Source organism: Leopardus geoffroyi, chromosome A1 (genome assembly GCF_018350155.1).
Source record: "Leopardus geoffroyi isolate Oge1 chromosome A1, O.geoffroyi_Oge1_pat1.0, whole genome shotgun sequence".
In the NCBI taxonomy this organism is placed as follows: Eukaryota; Metazoa; Chordata; class Mammalia; order Carnivora; family Felidae; genus Leopardus; species Leopardus geoffroyi.
The window spans coordinates 3,790,694-3,817,785 of NC_059326.1; the positions used below are offsets into that span (position 1 = coordinate 3,790,694).

The 27,092-nt window shown below is 45.7% G+C and overlaps 1 protein-coding gene across 4 annotated transcripts in view; it reads left to right on the forward strand.

Moving 5' to 3' along the window:
* Positions 1–227: 227 nt before the first annotated feature.
* Positions 228–27,092, forward strand: part of SGCG (sarcoglycan gamma) — a 131,774-nt gene continuing 104,909 nt past the window's right edge. Inside the window, exon 1 of one of the 4 annotated variants that reach the window (XM_045454821.1) lies at positions 228–340. Coding sequence is in view for 3 of the 4 variants with exons in the window: in XM_045454893.1 (XP_045310849.1) it covers positions 806–994 (189 nt within the window). In the remaining variant the exon portion in view is untranslated. Of the gene's footprint in view, positions 341–749; positions 995–27,092 lie in introns of those variants that run through there. The other 3 variants (XM_045454893.1, XM_045454504.1, XM_045454425.1) reach the window with 3 other exon arrangements.

Consider the following 27,092-nt stretch of genomic DNA (forward strand, 5'->3'; position numbering starts at 1 on the left):
AGTGGGGCGCACCTCTCCAGGCCTGGGAAAACCAGAGTAAAAGCGGCTTCGTAAAAGTCAGGATCAGCGCTCGCTGCGAAGGAGCCCTACGCAGGGAGCTAGTGGTGCGCGGCGGCATTTCTACCGGCACCAGGCTTCCGCCCATCCCGCGGGGTGCCTCCTCGCGGCGGGGGCCGGCCCTTGCTTTTGCAGGAGTGTCGACGAGGAAAGGGCGCCGCTTCCGGAGCCCCAGGGGTGGTCGGCAAGGCTCTCGAGCCTCCTGCAAGGGACCATGCCCCCGGCGGGGACGCCCTAAATTAGGAAATGCGCCGGCTGTTGCAGCGGGCGGCCCGGAGCCCAGGTGGGAAGAGGGGTGGCTGCGCGAGCCCCAGGCCCGGGATGCCCGAGGCGGGCGCCCGAGGGCCGGAGGGGAACAGGAGGGCGCCCCCCGCGGGCAGCCTGGAGGAGCCGGCTGGGAACTGGGGGTGTGCGAGCGCCTTGCTCGGCGACACGCGCGCGTGCGCGACCGTGGGGGGCGAGCGGAGGGCGGGAGGGGGCGCCGGGGTGCTGTCGGGGCTCGCGGCGGTGGGACGGGCGGCACGCGGGGGGCGCGGTCGTGCGGGGCGCGCGGCGCTGGGGCCGGCAGGGGGCGCGGCGGAGGGGAGCCGGGGGGCGCGTCCTGCCGGCGGCGCCCCCTGCTGGGTCCGGCGCGCGCGCGCGCGCGCGCGCGCGGGGCCGCCCCGAGTCTCCCCCCCCTCCCCCCCCGAGGGGAACGGCCCCCGCCTCCCCTCGCGCCCGGCCGGTGGCGCCGGGAGCCCGGGCGGGGATGGGGGCCCCCGCGGCTCGGGGGGAGCGGTGCCCCCGCCCAGGAGCAGAGCTGTCGCTGCGGTCGCCGAGGAAGGAGGACGGAGCCCAGGCCCGCGCGGTCCGGGGAGAAGCCGGGGGTGTCATCCCGCCGGGAATGAAGGGAAGTGCGGTGGCCGTTTGCTCGCCCGGACCGCCAGGAGGACCGCAGGTAGAGAGAATGGTCACGGACCACCACTCCGCTCTCCGTTGCCCGGATGTCCTTCCTTCCTTCTCTTGCAGCCCCTGAACGAACTCCTCCGAGGTTGGGGCCGCCTGGTTCCTCCGCAGCCCTTGCCCGAGACCCCGGAGCTACCTTCCCACCCCGCCCCCTCTCCCTCGGCACCCCGTGTGTCCCACGCCGCGTGGGACGTCCTCCGCCAGGCTGTGAGGGCTCTGGCACAGGTGGGAAGCGTAGCTGGGACAGGTGGCCTTTCTTTGCGGCAGAAAACTTTGCTAACTGATGTGCGCTCTGCCACAGCACTTAAGTAACTTTGTCGGGGCCGGGGTGGGGGAGGGGAAGAGTAGGGGGGAGGGAGAGGGAGGCCGGCGTGGGCGGGGGGGGGGGGTGCGGGGATGAGACGGAATGGAGATAAGAATGATTTGTTTCCTGCAGATTGATTTTGCCAGAAAACATTGCCCTGGGTGGGCGACTAGTCCGTCCACGGACGCTGAGTAAGCACCGAGTACAAAGTTGCCCAGGGTTAGTTGGGGCGTTTTCGCGGAGACGCAGAGACGCTTAAAATCACAGGTGGCTCACCCGCTCTTCGGTGGGATTATAACTTGACGGTCCAACCCCCTTATGCCCATTATCCCTCCTTAAGTTCCCATGGTTGGCATTTATGTATTTGCATGTTCTCGTTTGGTTAAACCAGAGTTAGCGAGTTGATAATGTTTGAGTCGTTACTGGGGGGTCTGGTGTTTATAAATACTGACACAATCACACGCAGTTTTTTTTGTGAAACAACTCATCGAGTGATGCCGAATGTTGTGCAGGTGGATTGTTAGCGACGGCGCTGTGTGTGTTAATGCTGCCGGGTGGGCTTTAAAACAGGTAGATCTGTGTGTGTAAAGCAACGGAATCGTGTTTAGTTTTCTTTTAAAGCGAATATTTTCCTATGGCTCTTCCTGTGCTTTTCTTTCTTGAATACGAGCAGGCTATTAACCCCCCCCCCTAAAAAATACAATAGATATCACAATGTTTTTCAAAAATTTCCAGGAGCTGACCTCCTGGTTTTGGTGATGGAATGTTTCACTAAAAGGTTCAGTGTCTCTGGTAGGAGACCTTCGTCTCTAGAAAAGAGGTGTCTCCAAAGTGACATCTGTTCCGCGTGTGTAAAAATATGCAGAGTAGACTTTTAAATTTATTGAGTTACCGTGTTTTCAAGTATTTCGTTTTGCTTAAGTCCTATGCTCTTCTGATGTTTAATGTATGTTATTACTGAACCAGACATTAAACACAATTTTTAGTAGATATTACACCTAAATCATTCATGTACAGTGTGGGCTTAAAAGTGCAGAAAAACTGGCCTGCAAAACAATTACATCTATAAGATAAATATCGGAAAAAATACAGTGATGAAAATCCATTTAGCAAGTGCAAATCGTTAGATATACATAGCAGCCTATGAAAGAAATCAGGAAACTCTGATGTTTAACAAATAATGTATTTGCTTTTTTAAACTATTCTAATACCTCTTTCAGAGAGAATGAGGATCATATGACTCATTTCATTTTTAAAGAATCATTTTAATTGTGTCTAGAGGATATTTTAGACAGATTATATTAAATATATATGTACACTGTTACATTTCAATCAGCATCATTGTATTATCTTGGGTATGACTTTTTAAAAGTTATTAGGCCCTCATTTAGATGTTTAGTTCTTTCGATTGTGTCCTAAAAGAGCTTCTAATGCCCTTTGGGCAAAATAGGCAACTATCTATGGACGTACAGTTAAGCAAAAAGTTAATGTTAATTTGACTTCTTTCTCTAGAATTGCACTGTTAGAAAGTGATTTATAGGGACATGCTTATTGTAATATAATAACCCTTCTAATTTCCTAACGGCTTAGGTGATGTTGCTTTGTGATTTTTCAAAAAGTGCCCATTTCGTTGTATCTTTGGTGGTTGAATTTATGTGAAGTCAACACAACTGGTTACATGGCGTGAGTGGTACAAATACAGGGTTATCTGTGTGAAGTATTCCTTGTTTGAAGTTATATTTGCCTGTAACTTTCCCATCCTGACACCTTCTAAATTCGGAAACAAAATAGCTACCCATAATGGCCTGAGTTTTTAGTATATCATTTTGTTACACATGAGGGAGATACTCGTGCTGGAATAGGAGACATCAGGAAAAGGAAGGATATAGTCAGTAAATTAATGCTTCCTAACTATTTTAAGGTCATGGATTCCTTTGAAAACCTGGCGATAGTTAGACATCTGCTCTTTGGACTGGGTTTCAAAAGGTTAACTGTTCTTGTAGGCAGTTCTGGATCCCTGGCTGAGATCACTCAGATTAAGTTCTCAGCATGTAGGTGGGCTTGGTTGCGGCACCTGCAAACCCTTGAGTCAGTCCGTTATAATGAAGTATAATTACATGAATACTTACGTTAATCATAAAACAATGAACACTTAATTGGATAAGTAACAGGGAACCTGGTATTAATTTATAGAAATGTGCCTGGAATATTTTGTCTTAGTAGACTTTACTCTTTGTTGCTAAACTCCTTTTTCAAAACTAACATACAGTAAATGAATTGAATGATAAAAGGGGAAGTTGAAAAACTAGGAAATCTTAACTACAGTCATATTGCATTGAAGACAGGGGCCTCAGTAGCAACCAGGTATAAAAAGACTAAGGCTGAGGCGCGTGGGTGGCTCAGGAGGTTCAGCCTCTGAGTCTGGATTTCGGCATCAACGTGAGATGATTATCACTGTCTCAGGGTTGGTGAGATCGAGCCCTGTGTCAGGCTCTGAGATGACAGCACAGGGCCTGCTTGGGAGTCTCTCTCTGCCCCTCCCCTGTTCACACTCTGTGTCTCGAAATAAACAAACACTGAAAAAAAAAAGGCTAAGGCTGTATAAAAGTTGTTTTTATAAAAATGTCTTTAGGAGTCACCAGATTATTTACATGAAATTCTGTGGGTTGGATCATAACCGCGGTTGCTTTGCCTTTCAAAGGCTTGGTTCCCAGATGCTCCAATCCCCAGCCAGTCCACGCCTTCCTGCCCCATGGCTGCTCTTGGAAGCCATGGTTCGTCTTCCGTATCCTTGGTATCCTTCTCCCTTAAGATTCGTGACTCTGTTTGTTTATAATCGCCTATACTCTGAAATGATTTCAGGCAAATACCCAGTAAATCATTCTCCAAAGACTTTGCCTCTAACACATAGAGCTTGCTGCTGTCCCTCTGACTTCCAGCACTTGCTCTAAAAAGAAAAGCGCTGGGACGCCCGGGTGGCTCCGTCCATGGAGTGTCTGACTTCGGCTCAGGCCATGATCTCGAGGTTGGTGAGTTCGAGCCCCGCGTCGGGCTCTGTGCCGGCAGCTCGGAGCCCGGAGCCTGCTTCCGATTCTGTGTCTCCCTCTCTCTCTCTGCCCCTCCCTCACTCACGCTCTGTCTCAAAAATAAATAAACATTAAAAAAAATTTTTTTTAATTAAAAAAAAAAAGAAAAGTGCTGTGTTCCTCACCTTGAGTGAGCTCCTCCTTTAGGCCTGGCACGGTGGGCACTCATTACATTCATCCGTCTTCACAAGCACCGTGTGAGGAGGGCCCCACTTAACGCAGACAGAAACCAGGCCCAGAGAGGCTGTGGTTTGCCAAGGTGATTGCTCAGCAGGGTTGAGGAATAACACAGACCTTACACCCTGCTCGCCCCACACTCCCTCCCCACTCCCACTGCCGCGGCCCTAGCACAGAGGCAAGAGGAAAGAAAACTTTCCTCTGGTCAGTCTGGTGTTCTTCTTGTGAATGCAAGCTAGCTCAAATGTCCGGTCGACAAAACTATTGCTAGTAACACTTTGAATCAAGGAAGAAGACTCATCTTTAAGGTGAACGTTCGCTAGCGTAAAGAGTGAGCACCCGTAACCGCGGTGCCCTGACAGCCTTGGATTCTTCCTTAGAAACCCTGCAGAAGTCTTGGAGGGGACTTCAGTGCCTTCATTTTCTAATTAAATAGTTTTCTCTGATTTTTTCAGTAAATTGGGAAATACAGAAGGCCTGTACAGTACATAAAATAGTATCTCATTGACACGGCGTTCCGTTAGCAAGTCTTGAGACGTGTCGAGCACGGTGCGATGGTGTCCAGCCCGCTCTTCTCACCTTTTTTATGAAAGCTTTTCGTGTTAGTCATACTTATCTGAAGCAACAGTTGTGTCACCCTTCACATATCATCCGATTTTGCGGCCTAAGTTTTGCGTTCCGGCCTCTTTTCCCCTTTCCTTTCCATAATCCAAACCTTGGTGAGAATGACCCAACTGGAATAACAAAAGAACGATATTCCAGTCCCTTCCTTTGACCCGTCTCACGCCCAGGCGGCTGTCCTGCGGTGTATGTTTCTTTGAGAAATACCACACGGTGCTTAGGGTTCCACGTGACTCTTCCAGCTGAGAACCTTTCTACGAGTCTGGAAAGGTGGGCTTCACTATCTCTTTGAAAAATGCTTCTCTCTTGTATTTTTTTTTTCCACCTCCTTCTTGAATCCTCACCAGGTGCATTTTGGCCCTTCTCGTTTCCGTCTTCCGTCTCTGCTCAGGCTGCTGATTCCCTCCTTCCACATCATGATGGTTTAATTGCTCCAGTGGTTTGTAATTATTTTGTGTGAGCTCATCTACACTGAGAGTTATTCTTAGATAGGAATCTCAACTGCAGCAGGTGTGAAAGTCTCCCTAGTGGTGTTTCTTCTCATGTATCTGCTGGGATGCAGAGGTTTTATGGGTCTCAGAGCAGCTCTTATGTAAATTCCATGGCTTGGGGTGATAGCAGCACATATCTTTTGTAAAGTTGGACACATTCACACCTATAAATGGTACAGGCTCGTAGTTGGCGCAAGTTTATGACTTTGCCTTCTACCCAGTGGTTCATCTTTCTATCACAAGCCTTCGAGAGGGAGGGACCTCTTCTTGTACTTTCTTTGCATGGTGGGAGCTCTGGCCTTCTGCTGGACAGAGGCCAACTCTCCCATCTTTGTTGAGCATTAGGATTCAGGCTCAATATCTAGGCCCTGGATCCATAAGTGGACCTAATAACCTGCATCTCTGCCTCTGATTTCCATTCTTTTTTCTAGCCTTGAGAATGTTCCATTCTTTTCTGTTTGACTATATATTTGTAAAGTATTACATTTTGTGAAGAATTTCCGTGTCTTGGTGGTACAAATGGTGCTGTCTCATGTCTTCTCAGTCCATTATATTGGAAGAAATCTGTAGGTGTAATAAATTTCATTATTTGGGGGGAATACTTCCTGTGCAACCATTTCTGAAGATAATTGTGATATTACGAAAAATAAGCTGTACTAGCTAGATTCTGAGCTAGAGACACAAAAGGACTCCATGATATTCATTATCTAAATTTTATTTTTGGGATACCTGGGAGGCTCAGTCGGCTGAGCATCCGACTTCGGCTCAGGTCGTGATCTCGCGGTTTGTGAGTTTGAGCCCCATGTCGGGCTCCGCGCCGACAGCTCGGAGCCTGGAGCCTGCTTCAGATTCTGTGTCTCCCTCTCTCTGTCCCTCCCCTGCTCACGCTCTGTCTCTCTCTCTGTCTCAAAAATGAATAGAACATTAAAAAATTTTTTAATTTTTTTTCAAAGTGTTTTTTAAAATGTATTTATTCTGAGAGAGAGAGAACAAGCAGAGGAATGGCAGAGAGAGAGGGAGAGAGAGAATCCCAAGCAGGCTCTGCTCTGGCAGCACGGAGCCCAATCTCATGAATTGTGAGATTGTGATCTGAACCCAAATCAAGAGTCAGATGCTTAACTGATGGAGCCAGCCAGGCGCCCCTAATTAAATCTTAAATAAACCAAATTTTAACCGACCTCTGGGATTTTCAAATTAGCAATAAAGTTAAATGGTATATTAAATGATATTGAATGATTAGATGTATAATAAGAGTAATTCTCATTTATGCTCATCTGTGGATTAAGTTGGTTATCTAACCTGTTGTTTATTTTTGAGCTGTCTACACCTTTACTACGAAATTTTGTTTTTATTTATTAGTATTTCTTCCAAATATTCATTGGAAAGTGAGGACAGACATCAGGACAGTTTTGTTACCGATTAGGGTTTGAGCATTCGGTTGCTTGAAACCAGTAAATTGAGGTTTGGGTATTTTATTTACCTTGTGATGTAAAACTGAGACCTGAAGTATGAATTTGTAGTCAGGACAGGTACTCAAGTAAGTACCGATTGATTTTAGATTTTTACTTTGCAGGGAGAGTGAAGGGGACATAAGAATGTAATATAATCATCAGATTCACCTCTGGATTAACCACGATAATGAGACAATAGATTTATCTTTAAAATAGTAAAACCCAACTAAAATATGACTTGCATATCTACAATGAGAAGTATCAGAAGTAGGTAGGCAAGCTTTTTCTGTAAAGGGCCCGATAATAAATATTTTAGGCTCTGCGGGCCGTAAGATTTCTGTCACAAGTACACAACTCTGCAGTGGTAGGGTTGGAAATACATAAACAAGTAAGCATGGCCGTGGCCTGGGAAGACTGTCCTTAACAAAAACATGTGGCCGGTCTTCTTTGACACACAGGCCATCATTGACCAAACCCTGATCTGTACTAATGAAAACAATCAATTCCAAAGGAATCAAAACTTCCGTCGTGAAATAGTTTTCAACATAGACTGATATTGTCAACGTTAAAAATTAAACAGCAAAGGCTGTCAAGCAGCAAATTGGTTTCTTGGGGCACAGCAGAGAAGTCGCGGGTTAGGACGCACAAACTACGGGGAACCCCAGGCAAGTCCAGAGAACAAAAACATCCTTTTTTTGTTTTTAAGTATAGTTAATTGTCAAGTTGGCCAACATACAGTGGAGATACAGTGTGCTCTTGGTTTTGGGGGTAGATTCCCATGATTCATCACTTACATACAACACCCAGAGCTCGTCCCAACAGGTACCCTCCTCCATGCCCATCACCCACTCTCCCCTCTCCCCCAGCCCCCATCCACCCTCAGTTTGTTCTCAGTATTTAAGAGTCTCTTATGGTTGGCCTCCCTCCCTCTCTGTTTGTAACTATTTTTCCCCCTTCCCTCCCCCATGGTCTTCTGATAAGCTTCTCAAGATCCACATATGAGTGAAAACATATGGCATCCGTCTTTCTCTGACTGACTTATTTCACTCAGCCTAATACCTTCCAGTTCCATCCACGTGGCTGCACGTGGCAGGATTTCATTCTTTCTCATGGCCAAGCAGTATTCCATCGTATATATAAACCACACCTTCTTTATCCATTCGTCAGTTGATGGACACGCAGGCTCTTTCCAGAATTTAGCTCTTGTTGAAAGATCTGGAAGAGCAGCCTTTCGTACAGGGAAGAAGGAAGTTGGGAGGGGTCGTTCTGAACAGATGTTCAATGGAGGAAAATAGGCTCCAAGTGGCGACTGCAGGTGACTGAGGTGGTGACAGCTTGGCTTTGGCCGCAGGCAAGGGCAGCGTGCGGTCGCCAGACCGAAAGGAAATCTTGCCTCTTCCTGCTGGACTGGGTAGGCCGCGAGGAGTGTCTCCTCCGCCGTGACTCCCAACTCCGTTTTCAGGGAGGTTTCCTTTATTCCTTTTCACAGGAGATCCGTAAACGTGATTTTCTGAGGAGATCACTTCATACAAAATCCTAATACAGTCATACTCAAAAGGCTTAGGAAAGAAAGAATTGCCCCCGTTTATTTTTTCTTCACCTTCTTTTCTCACTTCTTGCTTCAGACAGTGAAATAATTCACAAAATTTAAAAAAAAACAACAACGTATTGCTTTCCTCTCAGGAGGAAAGTTAGGAGCTGAAACTTCAAACTGTTTGTAAGTTCATGGTTGTAAACTACTTCTAATTTATAAATGATACCTTAACATATGATACCTTATGATATGATATGATATATGATACCTTATGATACCTTAATAATGATACCAAAAAAATGATACCTTAATATATGCATCACTGTGAATTTGCTATACGTGTTACGTAACATTAAGGATCATCCTCGGGCGCCTGGGTGGCTCAGCTGGTTAAGCATCCGACTTCAGCTCAGGTCATGATCTCACAGTTCTTGGATTCGAGCCCCGCGTTGGGCTCTGTGCTGACGGCTCAGAGCCTGGAATCCACTTCGGATTCTGTGTCTCCCTCTCTCTCTGCCCCTCCTCCGCTAGTGCGCTCGCGCACTCTCTCTCGCTCTGTCTAAAATGAACATTAAAAAACAAAAAAACAAACAAAAAGGATCATCCTTGAATTTCATCACTATATGAAACTGTTGTGACAGGCCAAAATATAAAAAATTAGAGAAATGTATTTATGTAATCCATATTTAAAAGTGGATATTGTATTGTACCTTTCAGCAAGCCATGATCATCTGCATATTTGGTTTATGACTTTGTTTCTACGTATAGTAATCAAGTGGAGGCAAGCCAGAAGAGTCATTTTCCTTTAAGAGATAAGAATTTATATAAATTGGAAGTAAGGAGGAAAAAACGCTAAAAATTATTTTATCATGTTTGCCTCTTTTGACATTTAAAAGATTTTACAGTTTCATTAAACTAGTTAGTTTCATAAAGTTTTCTTAGGTTCATAGTGGGAAGGGCTCCAGATTTTTCTATGTTGCCCGATTTAAAAATATTAACTACTTACTGACAAGTGATGTTAATCCTTTATTTGCTACACATTAAACATTTGGAAGACATTTTTCCAACTCATAGATTTTGGTTATTTGTAGATTGTGTTTTCAAATAAAGTCAGCAAAAGGTGGTAATCATTTTGCAGTACATAAATGTATCACATCAACACACTGTACACCTTATGCCTTTAAAATGTTGTATGTCAAATATACCTCAATATAGCTGGAAAGAAAATAAATGAATGGAACCCTACTCCCCCATTTCAAAAAAGAAAGTACTGTTATATTATATAGTGATGGTTATATATCATTATATATGTGTCCAAACCTGTAGAGCATATACACCAAGAGTGAACTCTAGGGTAAAATATGGACTTTCAGTGATTATGAGGTGTCAGTATAATTCAGCTTTGGTAAAAAATGTACCATTCCGGTGAGTGATATTGAAAACGGAGGAGTCTGTGCGTGTGTGGAGGCAGGAGGTATGTGGCAAATCTCTGTACCTCCCTCTCAGTTCTGTTGTAAACCTGAAACTGCTCTGAAAAATAGTCTCTAAAAAATGAGCCCTGCATACATACACCACATTTTCTTTGTCCCTTCATGTGTTGATGGACACCTAGGTTGTTTCCATATCTTGGCTGTTGTGAATGAGGTCGCAGTGGACTCAGAAGTCAAGCTACGTCTTCAATATCGTGACTTACTTCCTTTGGACATATACCCACAAGTGGCATTGCTGGACCATGTGATAGTTCCATTTTTAACCTTTTGCGGAACCCCCACCCTGTTTTCCATAATGGCTGCGCCATTTTACGTTCTCGTCAGCAGCGTGTAAGAGTTCTGGTTCCTCCACGTCCTCGCCAACACTGGTTGTCTCCTGTCGTTTTTGATAATAACCGTTATAACATCTCCTACTGTACTGTACAGTTGAATTTTGTTAAGGTGATAGCCTTCAAGTGTTCTGACCAGGCAAGAAAGGCAGGAAAGAAGGAGAGAAGGGGAGGGGGAGGGAGGGAGGGCGGGAACCGGTAAGTACTTGAGGTGATAGGTGTGTTAATTAGCTTGATGGCGGGGATCATTTCACATCACGTTGTACACCTACAATTTTGAGGTGCTTGGGTGGCTCAGTCAGTTAAACGTCCAACTTGGCCCGAGGTCCTGATCTCCGGTCCAGTCCATGAGTTCGAGTCCCATTGGGCTCTGTGCTCGCAGCTCAGAGCCTGGATCTTGCTTCGGATTCTATGTGTGTCTGCCTCTCCCCTGCTCATGTGCTCGCTCTCTCTCTCTCTCTCTCTCAAAAATAAAGAGCCATTAAAAAAATTTTTTTTAATATATGCAGTTTGTATTTGCCAATTATATCTCAGTCTGGGGGTGGAAATTTTCCACAGGATATGCTTTCGACATGATTTCTATATTATATCCAAAGTGTGGCTGTCAACTCCTGCCCCAGTCAAACAAACAGGTATCTAAAAGTTAATCTGCTGCACTCAGAAAAGGGAGGGGGAAGATTGAAAGGCCAGACTTCCATTAGCAATGGCTTGTGTTGTAGCGCCTCAGAGCTCCTCTGGCTCGCCTGCCCTAATCTCAGACCGCAGACTGTGTGTCTCCATCCAGCAATCCGCTCGTCCCGCATCTTTGTCCAAAATGGGTTGCCTCATTATTCACTTCAAACCATTCCTGCTCTGCTGGTTAACCTTGCTTTTCGTTCCACTTACGCTCCCACACAGCCACGTTAAAACCTTTCGCTTGCCCGTCCAGCTGGGTGCTAAGTTCCATTAAAGCCTCACCCTACACGGCCTCCCGGTTTCCTGCGTTTGGGTCCAGTGGCCTCTGCTTCCATGATGCTTGGCAGCTTGGTACCTGCTACCATTTTGGATTGCTCAGCAAATTGTTGTGGAGTTAGGCTTAACGTTTTCCAGCCTCTCAAGTTTGAGCACGGAAACCTGCCCCGAACGTCCTTTGCACGTAGGAACCGTCATGAAGAGGCCGAGGCCCTGCCCCTGTCACTTTCTTGGACTGCTGTCCACCGGCCTCCTCGTCCTCCCCCTCGTTGCCATGTCCCTTCCCGCGTAGCCGGGCCCATGTTGGTTCCTGAGCTGCCTTGGCCTGGCCAGCACTGTCCGCTTCCACCTGTCCACGTGTATCTGCTCCATCCCCTGAGAAAAGTCCTGCCGTAGGTTAGTCCTGTGTGGTGATTTTCCTGTTCTTCTCCCCCACATGTCTTTAAAATCCCATAAACGTTCAGTGGCCAGTGCTGACCATTCACAGCCTGCAGCCGCAGCTGGCAGGACCCTTTAGCATCACGCTGCTTTCCTTCGCTTGTGCTTGACTTGTTCCCTCTCCATCCCGTCGGGAGTCATCCCAGACCTCCTCCGTGGTCCTCAGCACCCTTCGCTGCTGACCTCCCTCCTCTCAGCTGGGACGATGCCCTGCCTCAACTTCCTGTTCTCCCCAACCATAACCCTAACCATGCCTGCATCTGTCCTTTCCTCCTCAGAGGACCCTGCTTCCCCGGGTCCTCCCCTCTTGCTTTTCCTTCACCTTCTTTAGGCCATTACACTTCTGTGACCCTCCCCTCCATGGTGCTTTCCCCTGTTTATGAATTAGTGCAAGATTAGACATGTATTTGAGGTTTACATAAAAGACTTTAGAGAGAGAGTGGTTGCACGTATGACTGGTTTATTAAAGACAGAAAATAAATTCTTATCAGCCTAGCTTTGAGCTGTGTAAAGCAATCTTACCGTGTGCCTATCTTGATCTAGTTTGTATTTGAAAATTTTAATCAACTTACTCCATTAAAAAAATTGGGGCAAAAAAAATGATTTAAGACAGTTTTTGAACAATGAAAGGGATATATCACATCATTCTCAAATCAGTAATTATGTGACATACCTAGTTCCACAAGTAAATGACCGGTATTTCTTGAACAAAATTTTGACGTACAATTGTTGTATTTAAAAAAGGAGCAAAACAATATGGGATGAAAGGTAAACAATTTTAAAGACTTTGGGGAGAGAGGATAGTTGTAGGTCCACAGCAAAATTTAGAAGAAGGTACAACAATTTCCCATATTCCTCCTGCCCCCCCAGTCTCCCCAATATCAACATCTCATCCTACATTTGTTACAGTTGATGAGCCTACTGGTGGCAACTATTATCACCCAAAGCTCAGAGTTTGCAATTAGAGTTCACTTTTTGTGTTGTATATTCCATAGGTTTGGACAAGTGTATAATGACATGCATCCACCATTATAGCACCATAGAGAATAGTTTCACTGCCCTAGAAGTTCCCTGTGTTCTATGTATTTAGCCCTTTCTCCCCACAGTTTTCTGGTGACCAGTGATCTTTTTTTTTTAACTTTATTTAGTGTGTGTGTGTGTGTGTGTGTGTGTGTGTGTGTGTGTGAAAGAGAGAGAGAGGGAGGGAGAAGGACAGAGAGAGAGAGGGGAGCGGCAGAGTGAGAAGGAGAGAAAGAATCCCACGCTGACAGTGCAGAGCCCGGCAGGGCGCTCGAACTCGCTAACTGTGAGATCACGACCTGAGCCAAGACCAAGAGGCGGACGCTTAACCAACTGAACCACCCAGGTGCCCCACCACTCATCTTCTTACTGTCTTCGTAGTTTTGCCTTTTGCAGAATGTCATATGCTAGGAATCATACAGTAGGTAGCCTCGTCAGACTAGCTCTTTGTACCTAGTAGCATGCATTTAAGTTCCTGTACATCTTCTCAGGGCGTGAGAGCTCATTTCCTATCATTGCTGAATAATATTTCATCACCGGTTTGCACCACAGTTTGCTTATCCATTCACCTACTGAAGGACATCAGGTTTGTGTGAAATCTTTTTATTTTTTTTTTTAATTTCTTTTTCAACGTTTTTATTTATTTTGGGGACAGAGAGAGACAGAGCATGAACAGGGGAGGGGCAGAGAGAGAGGGAGACACAGAATCGGAAACAGGCTCCAGGCTCTGAGCCATCAGCCCAGAGCCCGACGCGGGACTCGAACTCACGGACCGCGAGATCGTGACCTGGCTGAAGTCGGACGCTTAACCGACTGCGCCACCCAGGCGCCCCCTGAGCAGAGGGTTTTACCAGCCATATTGATAAACTGGTAGTGGACTTAATGTCCACATAGTGTAGCCTAGAGGTGAAAAAAAGCTTAACTGCTTCTTTCAAATATACAGAAAGAAGAAAGGAAGGGAGGAAGGAAGGAAGGAAGGAAGGAAGGAAGGAAGGAAGGAAGGAAAAAGAAAAGAAACAAAGGGAAAGAAAAAAAGAAGAAAGAGAAAGAACAAAAGAAAGAAAAGAAAAAAGGAAAAGAAAAAAAAATCTCACTTTGGGAGCTAAAGCAATTACTTCATGCTATTGAGTTGAAATGAACTGTCAAAAATGACTAAGCTTTCAGTTATACTCCAAGGCATAAAGGTGAACTGAACAGAATCACGTTCCAAAAGAGAGCACTCACGTTGCCAGGGATTGAAAGTGGGATACGAGCCACAGAGGAATCGGGAATCCTGAAAGTCTGGCTCGAACCAAGGCCACAAGCTGTCCTCAATTCTGGGCTCCGTTTAAGCTTTTACTGAACCTGAAGTATGCTATTTTCCTTTTGTCTGGTTATCTAGGGTTTTGTGAGAGACCAGAGTTCTTTCAGGAGTCAGATCCACGGAAGGGAACACCATGGTGGCCGCCAACAGTTGTCACGCGTAGCTAAGGACCCTCGCAGCCCCATGATAAACACGTCGGTGACCGATTTCCATCTTGAAGATGACAGTGTGAGGTTAATAGTTACACAGTGCCCTCCCGAAAGCATTCAGAAGCAACAAGGAGAGAGAAACCCATGCACACTCTAGTTGAGGCAAAAGTAGGAGACAGCTAAAACCCAAACACAAAATTAGTGGAAAGTTGCCCCAAAGAGCGGGAATCGAACAGGGGTATGTCTGAAAGAATAGCGAGAGAGGCCACTGGAGCTGCAGACTCAGAAACCCGGGTGTGTCCTGCGTGGTGCAAAGTGTGCACGTCTCGCAGGGAGGATGCGAAGTGCACACACGGACGGCAGGTGGGCAGACAGAGTCGCACAGGTCAGTCACACGTCCAGGAGGCAACCTGTTAAAGCTGAGCATAGACGGACCCTGTATTAGGGAAGGGGAGGGGAGGGGAGGGAGGGAGGAGGAGGGAAGGGGGAGAAGGGAGGAGGGGAGTAAGGGAGGGAGGGAGGGAGGGAGGGAGGGCTGACTGGGAAGCGAACGTCGGACAAGCAAAAAAACTCCGGGTCGTGAAGAAAATTGCGGTCAGACCAGAACATCTCCCATCCCGGCACAGACCTCCTGAAAGTGTCCACTCAGAAGAAGGGAGAGAGGAGAGGGACGGCTGTATGGAGCGGGCTTGTTGGCGGAAGCGAGCAGCAGTGCGCTGACCGTGTCCGTCCCCCTCCTGTATTTCTGAGTCCGGCCTCTGGAATAGCGTCTCCTCTTACACGGGGCTGTAGCTACGTTGTTGTGCAGCTGTGGCTCCACAACTGCTCTTGGTGACCCACGAGACTTGCCTAGGCAACTGGACTGATAGTGGGGCCCCTGTTGTGCCAAACACGTCAGAAGTTCTGCAGAGGATCCTGGAGAATGGTAGGTATTATGTTACACTTCTCCTGCTTGGTTCTGTTGTGTTGCCACGGCTGAGAACCACTGTTCTTCATGCCTCAGTCTCTCTGGCTTTGTCTGTGCTTTTCCACGCACCATGTTCCCACCCCGGGGCCTTGCTTGTGCCTCTTCAACATAGAAGATCGTTCCCGCCCCAGGGCCATTGCATGTGCCACCCCTTGCCCGTATCACACTTTGCCCTAGTATTTTCACGATTAGTTCTTTCTCATTATTCAGATCATCCCACAAAGTCCTGCCCTATGTATTTAAAATATTCTCCCCATCACCCTATTTCTTTTCTTTTATTTTTAATGAAAAAAAAATTTAAGTGTTTATTTTTGAGAGAGAGGCAGAGTGCGAGCAGGGAAGGGGCAGAGAGAGATGGAGACAGAATCTGAGCTGTCAGCACAGAGCCCGACACAGGGCTCGAACTCATGAACCGTGAGATCATGAGCTGAGCCACAGTCAGACGCTCAACCGACTGAGCCACCCAGGTGCCCCCTTATTTCTTTTCTTTTTTTTTTTTTTAAGTTTATTTATTATGGAGAGATAGAGGTAGACAGAGCATGAGCAGGGGAGGGGTAGAGAGAGGGGGAGACACAGAATCCAAAGCAGGCTCCAGGCTCTGAACTATCAGCACAGAGCCCAACATGGGGCTCAAACCCACGAACCGTGAGATCACAACCTGGGCCAAAGTCAGACGCTCAACGGACTGAGCCACCCAGGGGCCCCCTTATTTATTTTCTTAGTAAACTTGCCACTGTAAGAAACCTTCTTGTTCATTGTTTTCACATTTATTGACTGTTTCCTCTCAACTAGAATATAAGCTCTAAGAAGGCAAGGCCTCCTTTGTCCTGTGCACTCTGGTGTCCTTAGCATCTAGAACAGTGTTTGGGACCAACGTGGTGCTCATTGGATCAAAAACAGCACACGTGGCCTCAGCAGGATCCTGGTGGCCTTTAAGCGTAACTGGTTCATATAAGACAAACCAAGCCAGCATCCCAGAAAAATGGTTTTAGAGACTCAGTCATGAATTCCATTTAACAACCACCATATACAATGGGAAGCGTTTCCATACAGCTACCTAAAAAAAGCTTTACTTTTCTTAGATAATTACTGAGATGAGAACTGAATTTCTCCTTTATTCTAGCAGACAGACATAAAAACAAATCAACAAAAGCAACTCTTGTATGACAGAGACAACCCTTGATGAATATTATTTAAATAAATCACCAGATGACAGACAACTGCTGTTACCATTCACTCTGTTGTGCTGTTATTTTACCAAATCTAAAATGTCCATTTCTTACATTTTGATAGCTCTTACTTGCAATGCCTATTATAATTAGTGTTATAGTTTAATTTGCAGAGGTACTTCCTTAGTGCTGAAAAACATCCATGGTCTTAAAATCATCAGTCTTTACTTTGATGAAATAATAGTATGTGGGAAAGTTCAGAGCTTTAGCATGAGGGTTTCTTGAATCGTTACTATGCCTATGGTTTTCTTTTTTTTAATTTAGAACTACCACCTTAAATTTTCCCATTCTTCTTTTGCCAAATCACGTGATGTCTTTTGGTCCTCATCCTTGACCTCCCCAGAGCACGTGGTATGACAGAATAGTCCCATCGTTTGTGTATGCCACCACAGAGGATGTGGAATTCTGCACCCCGCAAGTTCTGTTTCATGACTGATGGCAGGGAGTTGTTCACATTTGTGTTCATCACCTCTCTTCATTTTTTGAAGTTTTACTCTTGCCACCGTCGTCCCCTCCTTCTCCCACACCAGCTTCTTTATTGCACTGATTTCACTAAAACTTAGGTTGGATTTCTACGTTGCAAATTGTCAAATACCAACTCTATAGTTTTCGATGAAAAAAGGCAATGTGCCGACTGACGCAGCCGAAGAAGTACGAGACTGCAGCTGATTTAGGCATGCCGTGATTCGTGGACTTGAAGTCACCATGCATTTTTCTCGTCGCCCAGCTCCAGCCCTCGTGCTGTCAGGTGGTCATGGCCGCTCACAAGCCAGGCTCGAGTCGCTGTCAGCTTCAAGTCCAGCAGAAACCAAAGTGTGTCTCGTCAGTCACTGAAGCGAAAGTCGTGGGGCTGCTCTGACTGAGGCTGGTTGGCTTCGATGGACTCATCCTGAAAGCATCTCTGTGGCCAAGAGAGCGCCTTGCTCTGCTCAGCCCGGGCTGAGTCACATGACCTGCCACTGAACCTGGGAATGGCATTGATGTGACTTGAGTGAACATATAGACTAAAAGCAAGGTAGGGGTGGCTGCTCAAAAAGAAAACCCAGCAGTCGTTACCAGTGGTAGAGTTAATGGATGTTGAGAAACGAACAAAAAGCATGTATTTCTACGTTTTCTTGGAATGAACGTGTTCATGTTTGCCATTTTCAAGTTTTCAGTTTCTCATTTTTATTTATTTATTTATTTATTTATTTTTTAAATTTTTTTTCAACGTTTATTTATTTTTGGGACAGAGAGAGACAGAGCATGAACGGGGGAGGGGCAGAGAGAGAGGGAGACACAGAATCGGAAACAGGCTCCAGGCTCTGAGCCATCAGCCCAGAGCCCGACGCGGGGCTCGAACTCCCGGACCGCGAGATCGTGACCTGGCTGAAGTCGGACGCTTAACCGACTGCGCCACCCAGGCGCCCCCAGTTTCTCATTTTTAAATGAGAAAAGTGTTTGTCTCCTTTTTGCATATTAGTGAACGAATGGGATTTTTGTGCCTTGCTGGAGAAACCAGCTTTTGTGCTATTGTGGAGATGCCAGATTTTCTTGTTGCTGAAATTGTATACAATCTGGGGTGCCTGGGTGTCTCAGTCAGTTAAGTATCAGACTCTTGACTTTGGCTCAGGTGGTGATCTCATGGTTCGCGAGTTCAAGCCCTGCGTCGGGCTCTGTGCTGACAGCGCGGAGCCTGCTTGGGATTCTGTCTCCTTCTTCCCGTCTCTCTGCCCCTCCCCTGCTGCTGCTCTCTCTCTCTCAAAAGAAATCTTAAAAAACAAATAAACTTAAAAAAATTATGCTGAATCTGATGCTGGATATCAAACTGCTTTTTTTCTTTCATGGTGAACAACCAGACTGGGTCACGCATGGGATGTGCTTAGGCCAACATCCTTCATTTTTTCCCCTTTCATTGCAGCCTTCCTTCTCCAGTTAAAAATTAGCAAAAGAGCATTTGCCAATTGAGGAACAAATACACACAGTAGTGGAAACAATTTACATTAAGCTATGGATGATTTCCAGTGTGACCAACTGGCCAATGGCAATGCCATTAAGCTAAGGAGGAGAACAGAAGAGAAGGGTTGCAGAGAAGTGGGAGGGACGATTAAAATACGCTGAGTTTGCAGCATGATGACTGAAATGTCCATGCCTATAATAAGTCTTTAAACACAAAGGATCCAGGGCTCCTGGGTGGCTCAGTCGGTTGAGCGTCCAACTTCAGCTCAGGTCATGATCTCACGGTTCGTGGGTTCGAGCCCCATATCGGGCTCTGTGCTGACCACTCGGAGCCTGGAGCCTGCTTCGGATTCTGTGTCTCCCTGTCTCTCTGCCCCTCTGTCCCTCTCTCTCTGCTCGCACTCTGTCTCTCTCTCTCTCTCTCTCTCAAGAATAAATAAACATTAAACACAAGGGATCCAAGCCAACTTCACCTCTCCATCTCATCTCTCGGTGTCATTCTCTTCACGACTGTCTTTTCTCCCGGGCCCCAGCACCATAATCGTGCTGGCACTCCCATGACCTCACAACACAGCATTTCTGTTGTCAAGGTCCCTCTAGTGTCCAGCTACGCATTTTCAGTGGAAAAAGGCTTTTTGAAATAATAGGATCTTGAAGACTTTTCGGTAGATAGGATGAAAGTAGGAGGTCAGGAGCACAGGGCCCCTCAGCATGACCTGAGCAGGACAACGGTCAGGAGCAAGTCAAGTGCAGCTGCGTGGGATTACCAGCATCTTTAGTTTTCAGACTATAAAGTATCCCCGTGTGTCTGCCAAGACTCTTCGACTATATGTATCGTATCAAGGCAAGTTGTTGACAAATGCTGTGGATTTGGATATCAGAAAGCTAAACGGTAAGGAAAAATAATAATTTGGTTTGATAAACTGTAAGAAAAAAATAATAATTTGGTTTGCTGTTGTGTGGACTGCCTGTGAAGGTTCGTTACTAGCTGAGCTAATGAGTAGGCACAACATCAAGTCAAATCAAGTCTAAATGCTTTTTATCATGTTAGGTATACTATTAAGTAAACCAAAATACCTTTGCTATAAAGGCTGAATTTGTCATAATCTGCGATTCACATATTTTATTTCGTTTTGAAAAATTCACTCACGGCATTGAGAAAGAGTTGTAATAATAGCTACCATAGCTCCCAATCATATGTGTTTTACTATGTGCCAAGAGCCTTTTGTGCATTGCCTCATTTAATTATTTTAAATAATTAAGGAGCTAATATTATCCCCGACATTAATGGCAGAAAACAAACCATTAAAGAAGGTAACTAAGTTACCTAACACAAGCTATTACTTGTGAAAAAGCTGAATTTAAAACTCACTTGATCCGAAAGCCTGGAATTTGGGCCCATTGGTTTACATTATTTCTAGGGAAAGAATAAGTAAGGAAGATTTTTACATTAAAACGCTGTGTAGTGTGAATCATAATCAGACTACAGAATATAGGAGATCAGCCAAGCTGTCAAGCCATAGAGGCTATCAGGTATCTGACCCTGATTTTGGAGGGTTTAGGGCGTTCAACGAAAGTCATCAATACTGTAACAGTAACTTTTTGAAGGTTTTGGTTAGTGCTCTCCAAACCCACTCGTGAATCAATAGAAAACTGAGGTCAGCGACAGGCACATATGTCCATATGTGTTGACTCTCATATTTTTACAAATTATGTTCACACGCTATTATGTCAACTTATCGAATGCGTTCGAAACATGCACAAGCATTAGAAATTTCGGCCGGCCGAGGTAATGATGATTTCTGCTGTTGGAGAACGCACTGCCACTAGGTCTCTTCCAGAAAGAATTAACTTTTCCTCTATATGTCTCCGTAGCCTGTGCTACCTACCTAAACTGTTAGGCGAACCACATTATTGAGTGTTTAGCGGTCTGCCCTCTAAGCTGGAAAGAAAGGTATATAAGCGTAGGAATTGTGGTTCACGTACTAGATGCATTCATTTAGCAGATATTTACTGAGTACGTGGAGGAAACACAGGGGTCAAGACTCAGTCCCCGCCATCAAACTTAGGATCAGATAAAGGAATAACGGGATATAGGGAGGTAAATGAGCAGTGACACATTGGTCTGCCCTGAATTCTGTGAGGACCACAGAGGTATCCAAGAGGGCACCAGCCAGGCAAAAAGAAGAAGTTGAAAGAGAAGAGTTAGATTAGGTGCTAATACAGAATAGCCCCTGCTATAAAAGTAGATCCTTAGCAGAGACGTGTGGTTGTTAGATGCTGATTTTTTGTTTGTTCGTTTGTTTTTAGTTTGAGAAGATTGAGAAAAATCCTTTCTGTGTTTACTGCCCGAGTTCTGAACCAATTGAGATGAGGCAAATGAAGGTCTAGATGTCATTTTTGTTGCAAAGAAAGCTGTCGGAGAACATATTCTAGATGTGCAGCGACCATGGGCTTGCTAACGTTGCATTCCCAGCAAGGACTCACCCACCTCTTAGCTCTAGATGATCACAGGTCCCCCCCACCCCTTGCCCCCCGCCCCCCGGGGAAGGTTACAGTTGAAACTTCCAGCCTGAAACTGTACTTCCTGCGGGCATGAAGGTCCCTGACGAGGGAGGGATTGCACCGTACAGACCCCCTTTCTTATTGTAACTCATCAGGGAGAAGAATTAAACCACTTACCCTGGGAAGAAATGAGTGCAATTACAGAGAGAATCCAGAAGAACTATCACACTAGGAGAAACGTCCTCACAGAAGGAGTAAGTGTTCTTTTTTGTAAGTGGCTATTCTCACAAGTTTCAGTGTCTGACATGCTTTCCATGGCCCTGGGAATAGATCTTAACTTTGCCTCCAAATGCAGATTTCCAATATTTTTTCAATTGTTTTTCTTTCCCTCCAGTTTATTTTATATCACGTATCTTCCTTTTCATAAATCCTACCATCATTTACTCTCTAGTTCTTGGTCAGAAATTTCTGATCAGAGCAGATTTTAAGAATATTCATGAAATATGACTTGAGTGTCTTACTCAATCATTACTTTTCAGTAAGAACAAATACATTTACATTTTATAAATGGACACTACCTTCTCTTTGATGTATTCAGATATGTGAAATACCAGAGGAACATAACAGGAAATAAACTAGGGAGAATATTAATTTTACCAACAAAAGATGCACACAGCTACTTTTAAATAGTAACGTACCTTACTCAAAATAAACTAGAAATGCCAATGACTAGAATTGCATTTCTCTGCGGGAACTCTTTTTTTTTTTTTTTTTTTTCAACGTTTATTTATTTTGGGGACAGAGAGAGACAGAGCATGAACGGGGGAGGGGCAGAGAGAGAGGGAGACACAGAATCGGAAACAGGCTCCAGGCTCCGAGCCATCAGCCCAGAGCCCGACGCGGGGCTCGAACTCACGGACCGCGAGATCGTGACCTGGCTGAAGTCGGACGCTTAACCGACTGCGCCACCCAGGCGCCCCTCTCTGCGGGAACTCTTAAGGACAGATGTCAATGGAGCCAGGACTTCAAAGTTTAGTCTGAAATTATTTTAGTCCAGAATTTTATGCTAAATGAAAGTATTAACCAGTTTGGGAGCAGAATTGATACATTTCCCGACATAAAAGGACTCAGATAATCTACTTCCCCCAAACCCTTTCCGAATGCTCATTTGAGGGGACATCCCACCAAAGCAAGGGGGTAAATGAGGAGAGAGGACCTGACAGCTGATTCAGGGAACTGTTCACGCAGCTTAGGAGCGCGGTGAGGAACACGACCACTGTGCGGGAAGCCAGCTCAGCCCCTTGGACTGGCACAGGACAAGGGAGAGTCTGGCATACAAGGATGCTGAAGAAAAACGCGATCGTATACAATGGGTTTTATTATCAGAAATTCGCCAGAAGTCTGACGATGGGGCAGAAGTAGAGAATAAAAGAAACACAAAGACCATCAGAAAGTGAGGAGGTGGAGGTGAGTCCTACAAGAAAACCATGGTACAAGCTACTTCAACTAGAAAGGAACATTTTTTTCCTTCAAGAAGAAAAATGACATTGAATCCAAATAATAGGTTAAAGGAATAAAAACTGAGAGACAAGTAGGAGATAAGCTGAGGACGGCAAATTTAGCAAAACTTCTTGTACAACAATAAAGATGGCATTCAGAAACCCCCAACCACAAAAGCTCTCTGGGAAAGACACAGTGTCCGTACAAGGCAATTAAAATATTTGGAGAAATATTTCACAAGTGGATCATTCAAACCGATAATAGAAGCATTGAGGGGCACAGGTGCTTATCTCTGAAAGGAGCATGGTTGGATAGTCGGGTAGCTAGTTGTAAAATGTGAACACGGTGTATTGCATTAATTTTTAAATCAACTTGATCAAATCACAGGAGATGCAGAAGATTAGTTTCTTTTTAAAAAAATTTTTTAATGTCTATTTATTTTTGAGAGAGCGAGAGACAGAGTGCAAGCAGGGGAAGGGGCAGAGAGAGAGAGGGAGGGAGGGAGGGAGACACAGAATCCGAAGCAGGTCCCAGGCTCTGAGCTGTCAGCACAGACCCCACGCGGGACTTGAGCTCAAACCGTGAGATCATGACCTGAGCCGAAGTCGGACGCTCAACCGACTGAACCCCCCGGGCGCCCCAGGAGATTAGTTTCAGTGTAGAAGGTGAATATGACCATTGTAAGCATGCACAAAAATAAAGGGAAGGACAGAAGTTTGGAGACAAGAGTGGAAGGCACTGTGGGCAAGGGGCTGGGACATTCAGAATGCTAATGCCCTCCATCAGGCAGCAGGACCAACGGATACACGGTCATTATGGAACAGGAAGTGAATGTTTAAGTCGATTGTTTGAAATTGCAGAGGTGACCGCAGAAGAAACGAACTGATGGTAAAAGCACATAGGAAAAAGGAGACAAGGGCTCCCGGGTGATAATGTACGTGAAGTAATAGACTAGGTCAAAAGTTCATAAACCCAGCTAGAGCCTTGTAAGGGTACTTGAAGGTCAGAGGTAGGTAGGAGAAGGAAGATCTCAGCGGTGACCTCTGACCGATGGAAGTGTGGCTGGGGCGGGGGAAGCGGGAGACAGTGAGGTTTCCATTACAAGCCCTTCTGATAGATTTCCCCTTCGAGTGTGCAAGTTCGGCTTTGGTCATTACTCCTCGTGCATTTCCTGTGATTCTGCTGTGTGCACGCCACATTTCCGTTTGCTGCCCGACCTGAGAGTCACCGCTCGAGTCTGCACCTAACGGAGTTGTGGAACCTGTTCCCTGTCAATTTGGGCAAAGTCCTGTGTCCGTGGAATAAGACTTTAAACATACGATGACCCAGGGAAGTGATTACCAGCGGGTAACTTTTGAAATCTCAGATAGGCCATGTTTCTCTTCTGAAATGTGAGTTTCCTTTTTTTTTTTTTTTGTCTTTCTCACCTCTTATTTTTCCAGGATCCCACATTTTTCTTTCCCATCATCCCTGACAACACTGAATTAGCTCTTTATACTAAAGACTGACTCCCCAACTCTCCCAAAGTACCATAAGAAGCCACAAAACACCTACATGCGGTAGTCTAGCGATCAATTTAATTTTTTATTGATACAGCAACTCCAAAAGAGAATACGAATTATCTTTTTCAAATGTGCACACATGGATGATCCCTATTTAAAAATAACCAGAGAATTTGGGTGAGAAGCATCCAGGTGATGATGTTGATTACATTCCAGATTTAAATTCATCGAGAGTTTTCATTTGTGTGCAGAATCATCTCACTCCATCTTGCTAGTGCAAAAAGTCTGTGGCCATCTCTCCTGAGGAAGTGTGGCTTCGATTGGAGGGGCAGAGAACTGATGTGGCATTTTTTAATGCTTGAAAGTTTATCTTACAAAATAATTTAATTTGGTTTCACTGTCATTTGCCCTGAAAGCTAATATCTTTATTACTGTTACACTGACCTCTTCTGGAAAAGGCTTAGAATGTCATGCTGATCATATGTTAGTCTTTTTTTTTTTTTTTTTTTTTTTTTTATAATTACTGTGCACTGTGGCATTGGTATCGTAAAAAACACTGAAGTTTGGTGTCACTGTTCAGAGGCTAGTTGACTGAGGGCTCACTTTATGCAGGTGCTGAGCAAGGAGTTCATGGTCTAGTAGGGAGAACACGTATATAAACCAATGATGGCAACGTGAATACAAAGAACTCTAAGTTTATAAACACATCTAGAAAGCTGATAGTGACGTGAACAGACTTTTAAAGATTAGACAGTCATTCGTTTTCCCGCAGAAAAGGACGGGAGGTGACTCTAGTCAGAGGCTTGGCCAGCTACCCGCGAGCAGGGCAGGAGAGACAGACGCGCGGCCCCATCGTGAAGGTGTGTGTGCCCCGTGGAGTACAGGGTACGGCACCCTCAAGGCTCCCTGAAGGGCTTTAGGCTGGGGAGTGCTGTGGACAGAATTACCTGTTCCTGGCGTCTCTCTGGCAGTTCCGGGAGAGTAAAGTGGAACGTGGCAAGACCTGGAAGCGGGCAGCAGCACCCGGCAAGTCCTGATGTGACCCCCGCCCCCCATCAGACGGGGATCTGGAGACAAGAGAGCAGGCAGGGCAGGCGATCCTGGGGCTTGGTGACCAGCGAGCCGGTTGGTGAGGGATGTTCCTTTATGGGTCGTCCATGACTGGGGAGGATGGAGTCACACACTGAGAAAGGACGGATGGACGAAAGAACGGGTTTGGGGAGAGGAGTTTCGTCGCGGAGGCAAGCGTGAGGTGGTTTGGGGGGATTTAGTCATGGGCGCTCATGTCTACAGTCAGTGTCCAAAGTCACAGGAACTGTCAAAAATGGGACCAGTGGGTAGTGATCGAGTCCGGCTGGGCCCTGCACCGATCTAGTATATTTCACGAGTGAATTGACTTCCCTGCTCCTCACGACTGCCCTATTCTTTTCACACTTTGAATGATCCCATACCCCCGCACCCTGTGTCTTGTCCCTCCTCGGGCCAACCTACAGCTCACTTCATGTCAAAACCAAAAATGAGTAGTCCAAAATGAACCCTATCTCCACCAGAAACTCCTACTTTTCGCTAGATCTAAAAGTGGTCTCCCCAACCCAGTATCGTAAGCTACACGGCCAGCAGCAGGACCGTCTACCCCCAGGCAGAAGCAAGGTAGGAGGGCAGGATTGCTAGCTGACAACAGGAGGGAGGATGCGGGTGAAGCCCAGAAGGATCCTAGACTTATGGAAGACCCTCTTAAGAACCCCAGAGAGGGGCGCCCGGGTGGCTCAGTCGGTTGCGCGTCTGGCTTCGGCTCAGGTCATGATCTCACAGTTTGTGGGTTCAAGCCCCGCGTCGGGCTCTGTGCTGACAGCTCGGAGCCTGGAGCCTGCTTCTTGTTCTGTGTCTCCCTCTTTCTGCCCCTCCCATGCTCATGCTTTGCCTCTCTCTCTCTCTCTCTCAAAAATAAATAAACATTAAAAAAAAAAAAAAAAAAAGAATCGCAGAGAGATCCTAGAGTTATGTAAGACCCTCTTAACATGAGAGCCTAAGGACTTTCTATTTTTTTTTTTAATTGAAGTGTAGTGGACACACAATGCTACGTTACTTTTAGGTGTATAGTGATTCAACAATTCTGGACATTACACGCTGCCCGCCCAGATGAGCATAGTCACCGTCTGGCACCAAATGACATCACTGCAGTATTACTGACTACATTCCCTATGCTGAACTTTCCATCTCCATGATTTATGTAGGACTGGCACTTTGTACTTCTTAATCCCCTGCACCCACCCCCGGCCCTCTCCCCTCTGGCGACCACCGGTTTGTTCTCTCTGTAGGTAAGATTCCATCTCTGTGCTGTGCTGTGGCCAAGCCAGCTCCGTAAGCCTGAGCTCCGTAACCTAACATCCAGTGGAATGTTAGACCTGGTTTCCTTTAAGGTCTCTTACAGTTTTAAAGTGTTAGGATTCCACTGAAAACATAGGAGATGTGTATTTGTGAGTTACAGAGTGAAGCCAGACCTGCATTAAAGACTTCGAAGGTGTTTTAATGATTTCAACTATTCTATAAAATGAAAGGTTTTTTTCCTCTAAGCCTTCCTACTGAAGGACCGAAAAGAGACGTTGGTAGTACTAAATGAATTTTTAGATGTGAATGCAGATCGAGTCCACAGCTTGGCTAACATTTGTACAAAGCAGTCCCCAAAACATTGAAAAGTTCATCGTTATAGAACCAATTTACTGATTGATGAAAAGGCCCCTCGATGCGTAACCTTTCGACGTGTGACATTTCAACCAGAATACTGAGTTAGGAGTTGCCAATTTTGACTTTTTAGACACATACTGGTACAAAAATACATCTTATGTCATCATTGTTAAGTGCTCTATGTTTTTATTAGGAATTGATAGTTGTGCTATAATTTTATGTCCAACTAAATTGCCATGATAGGGAAAACAGTAATGGGCAGAGCGTTCATGAAAGATTTTTTAAAGTCTTATAAATAAGTGTGTGATTAGTTGAAGCTGTAACAGCTCTTAATTTAAGGCCTGCAGCTGTTGGTGTACGAAGCATCAAATGTCGGGGTGCCTGGGTGGCGCAGTCAGTTAAGCGTCCGACTTCAGCCAG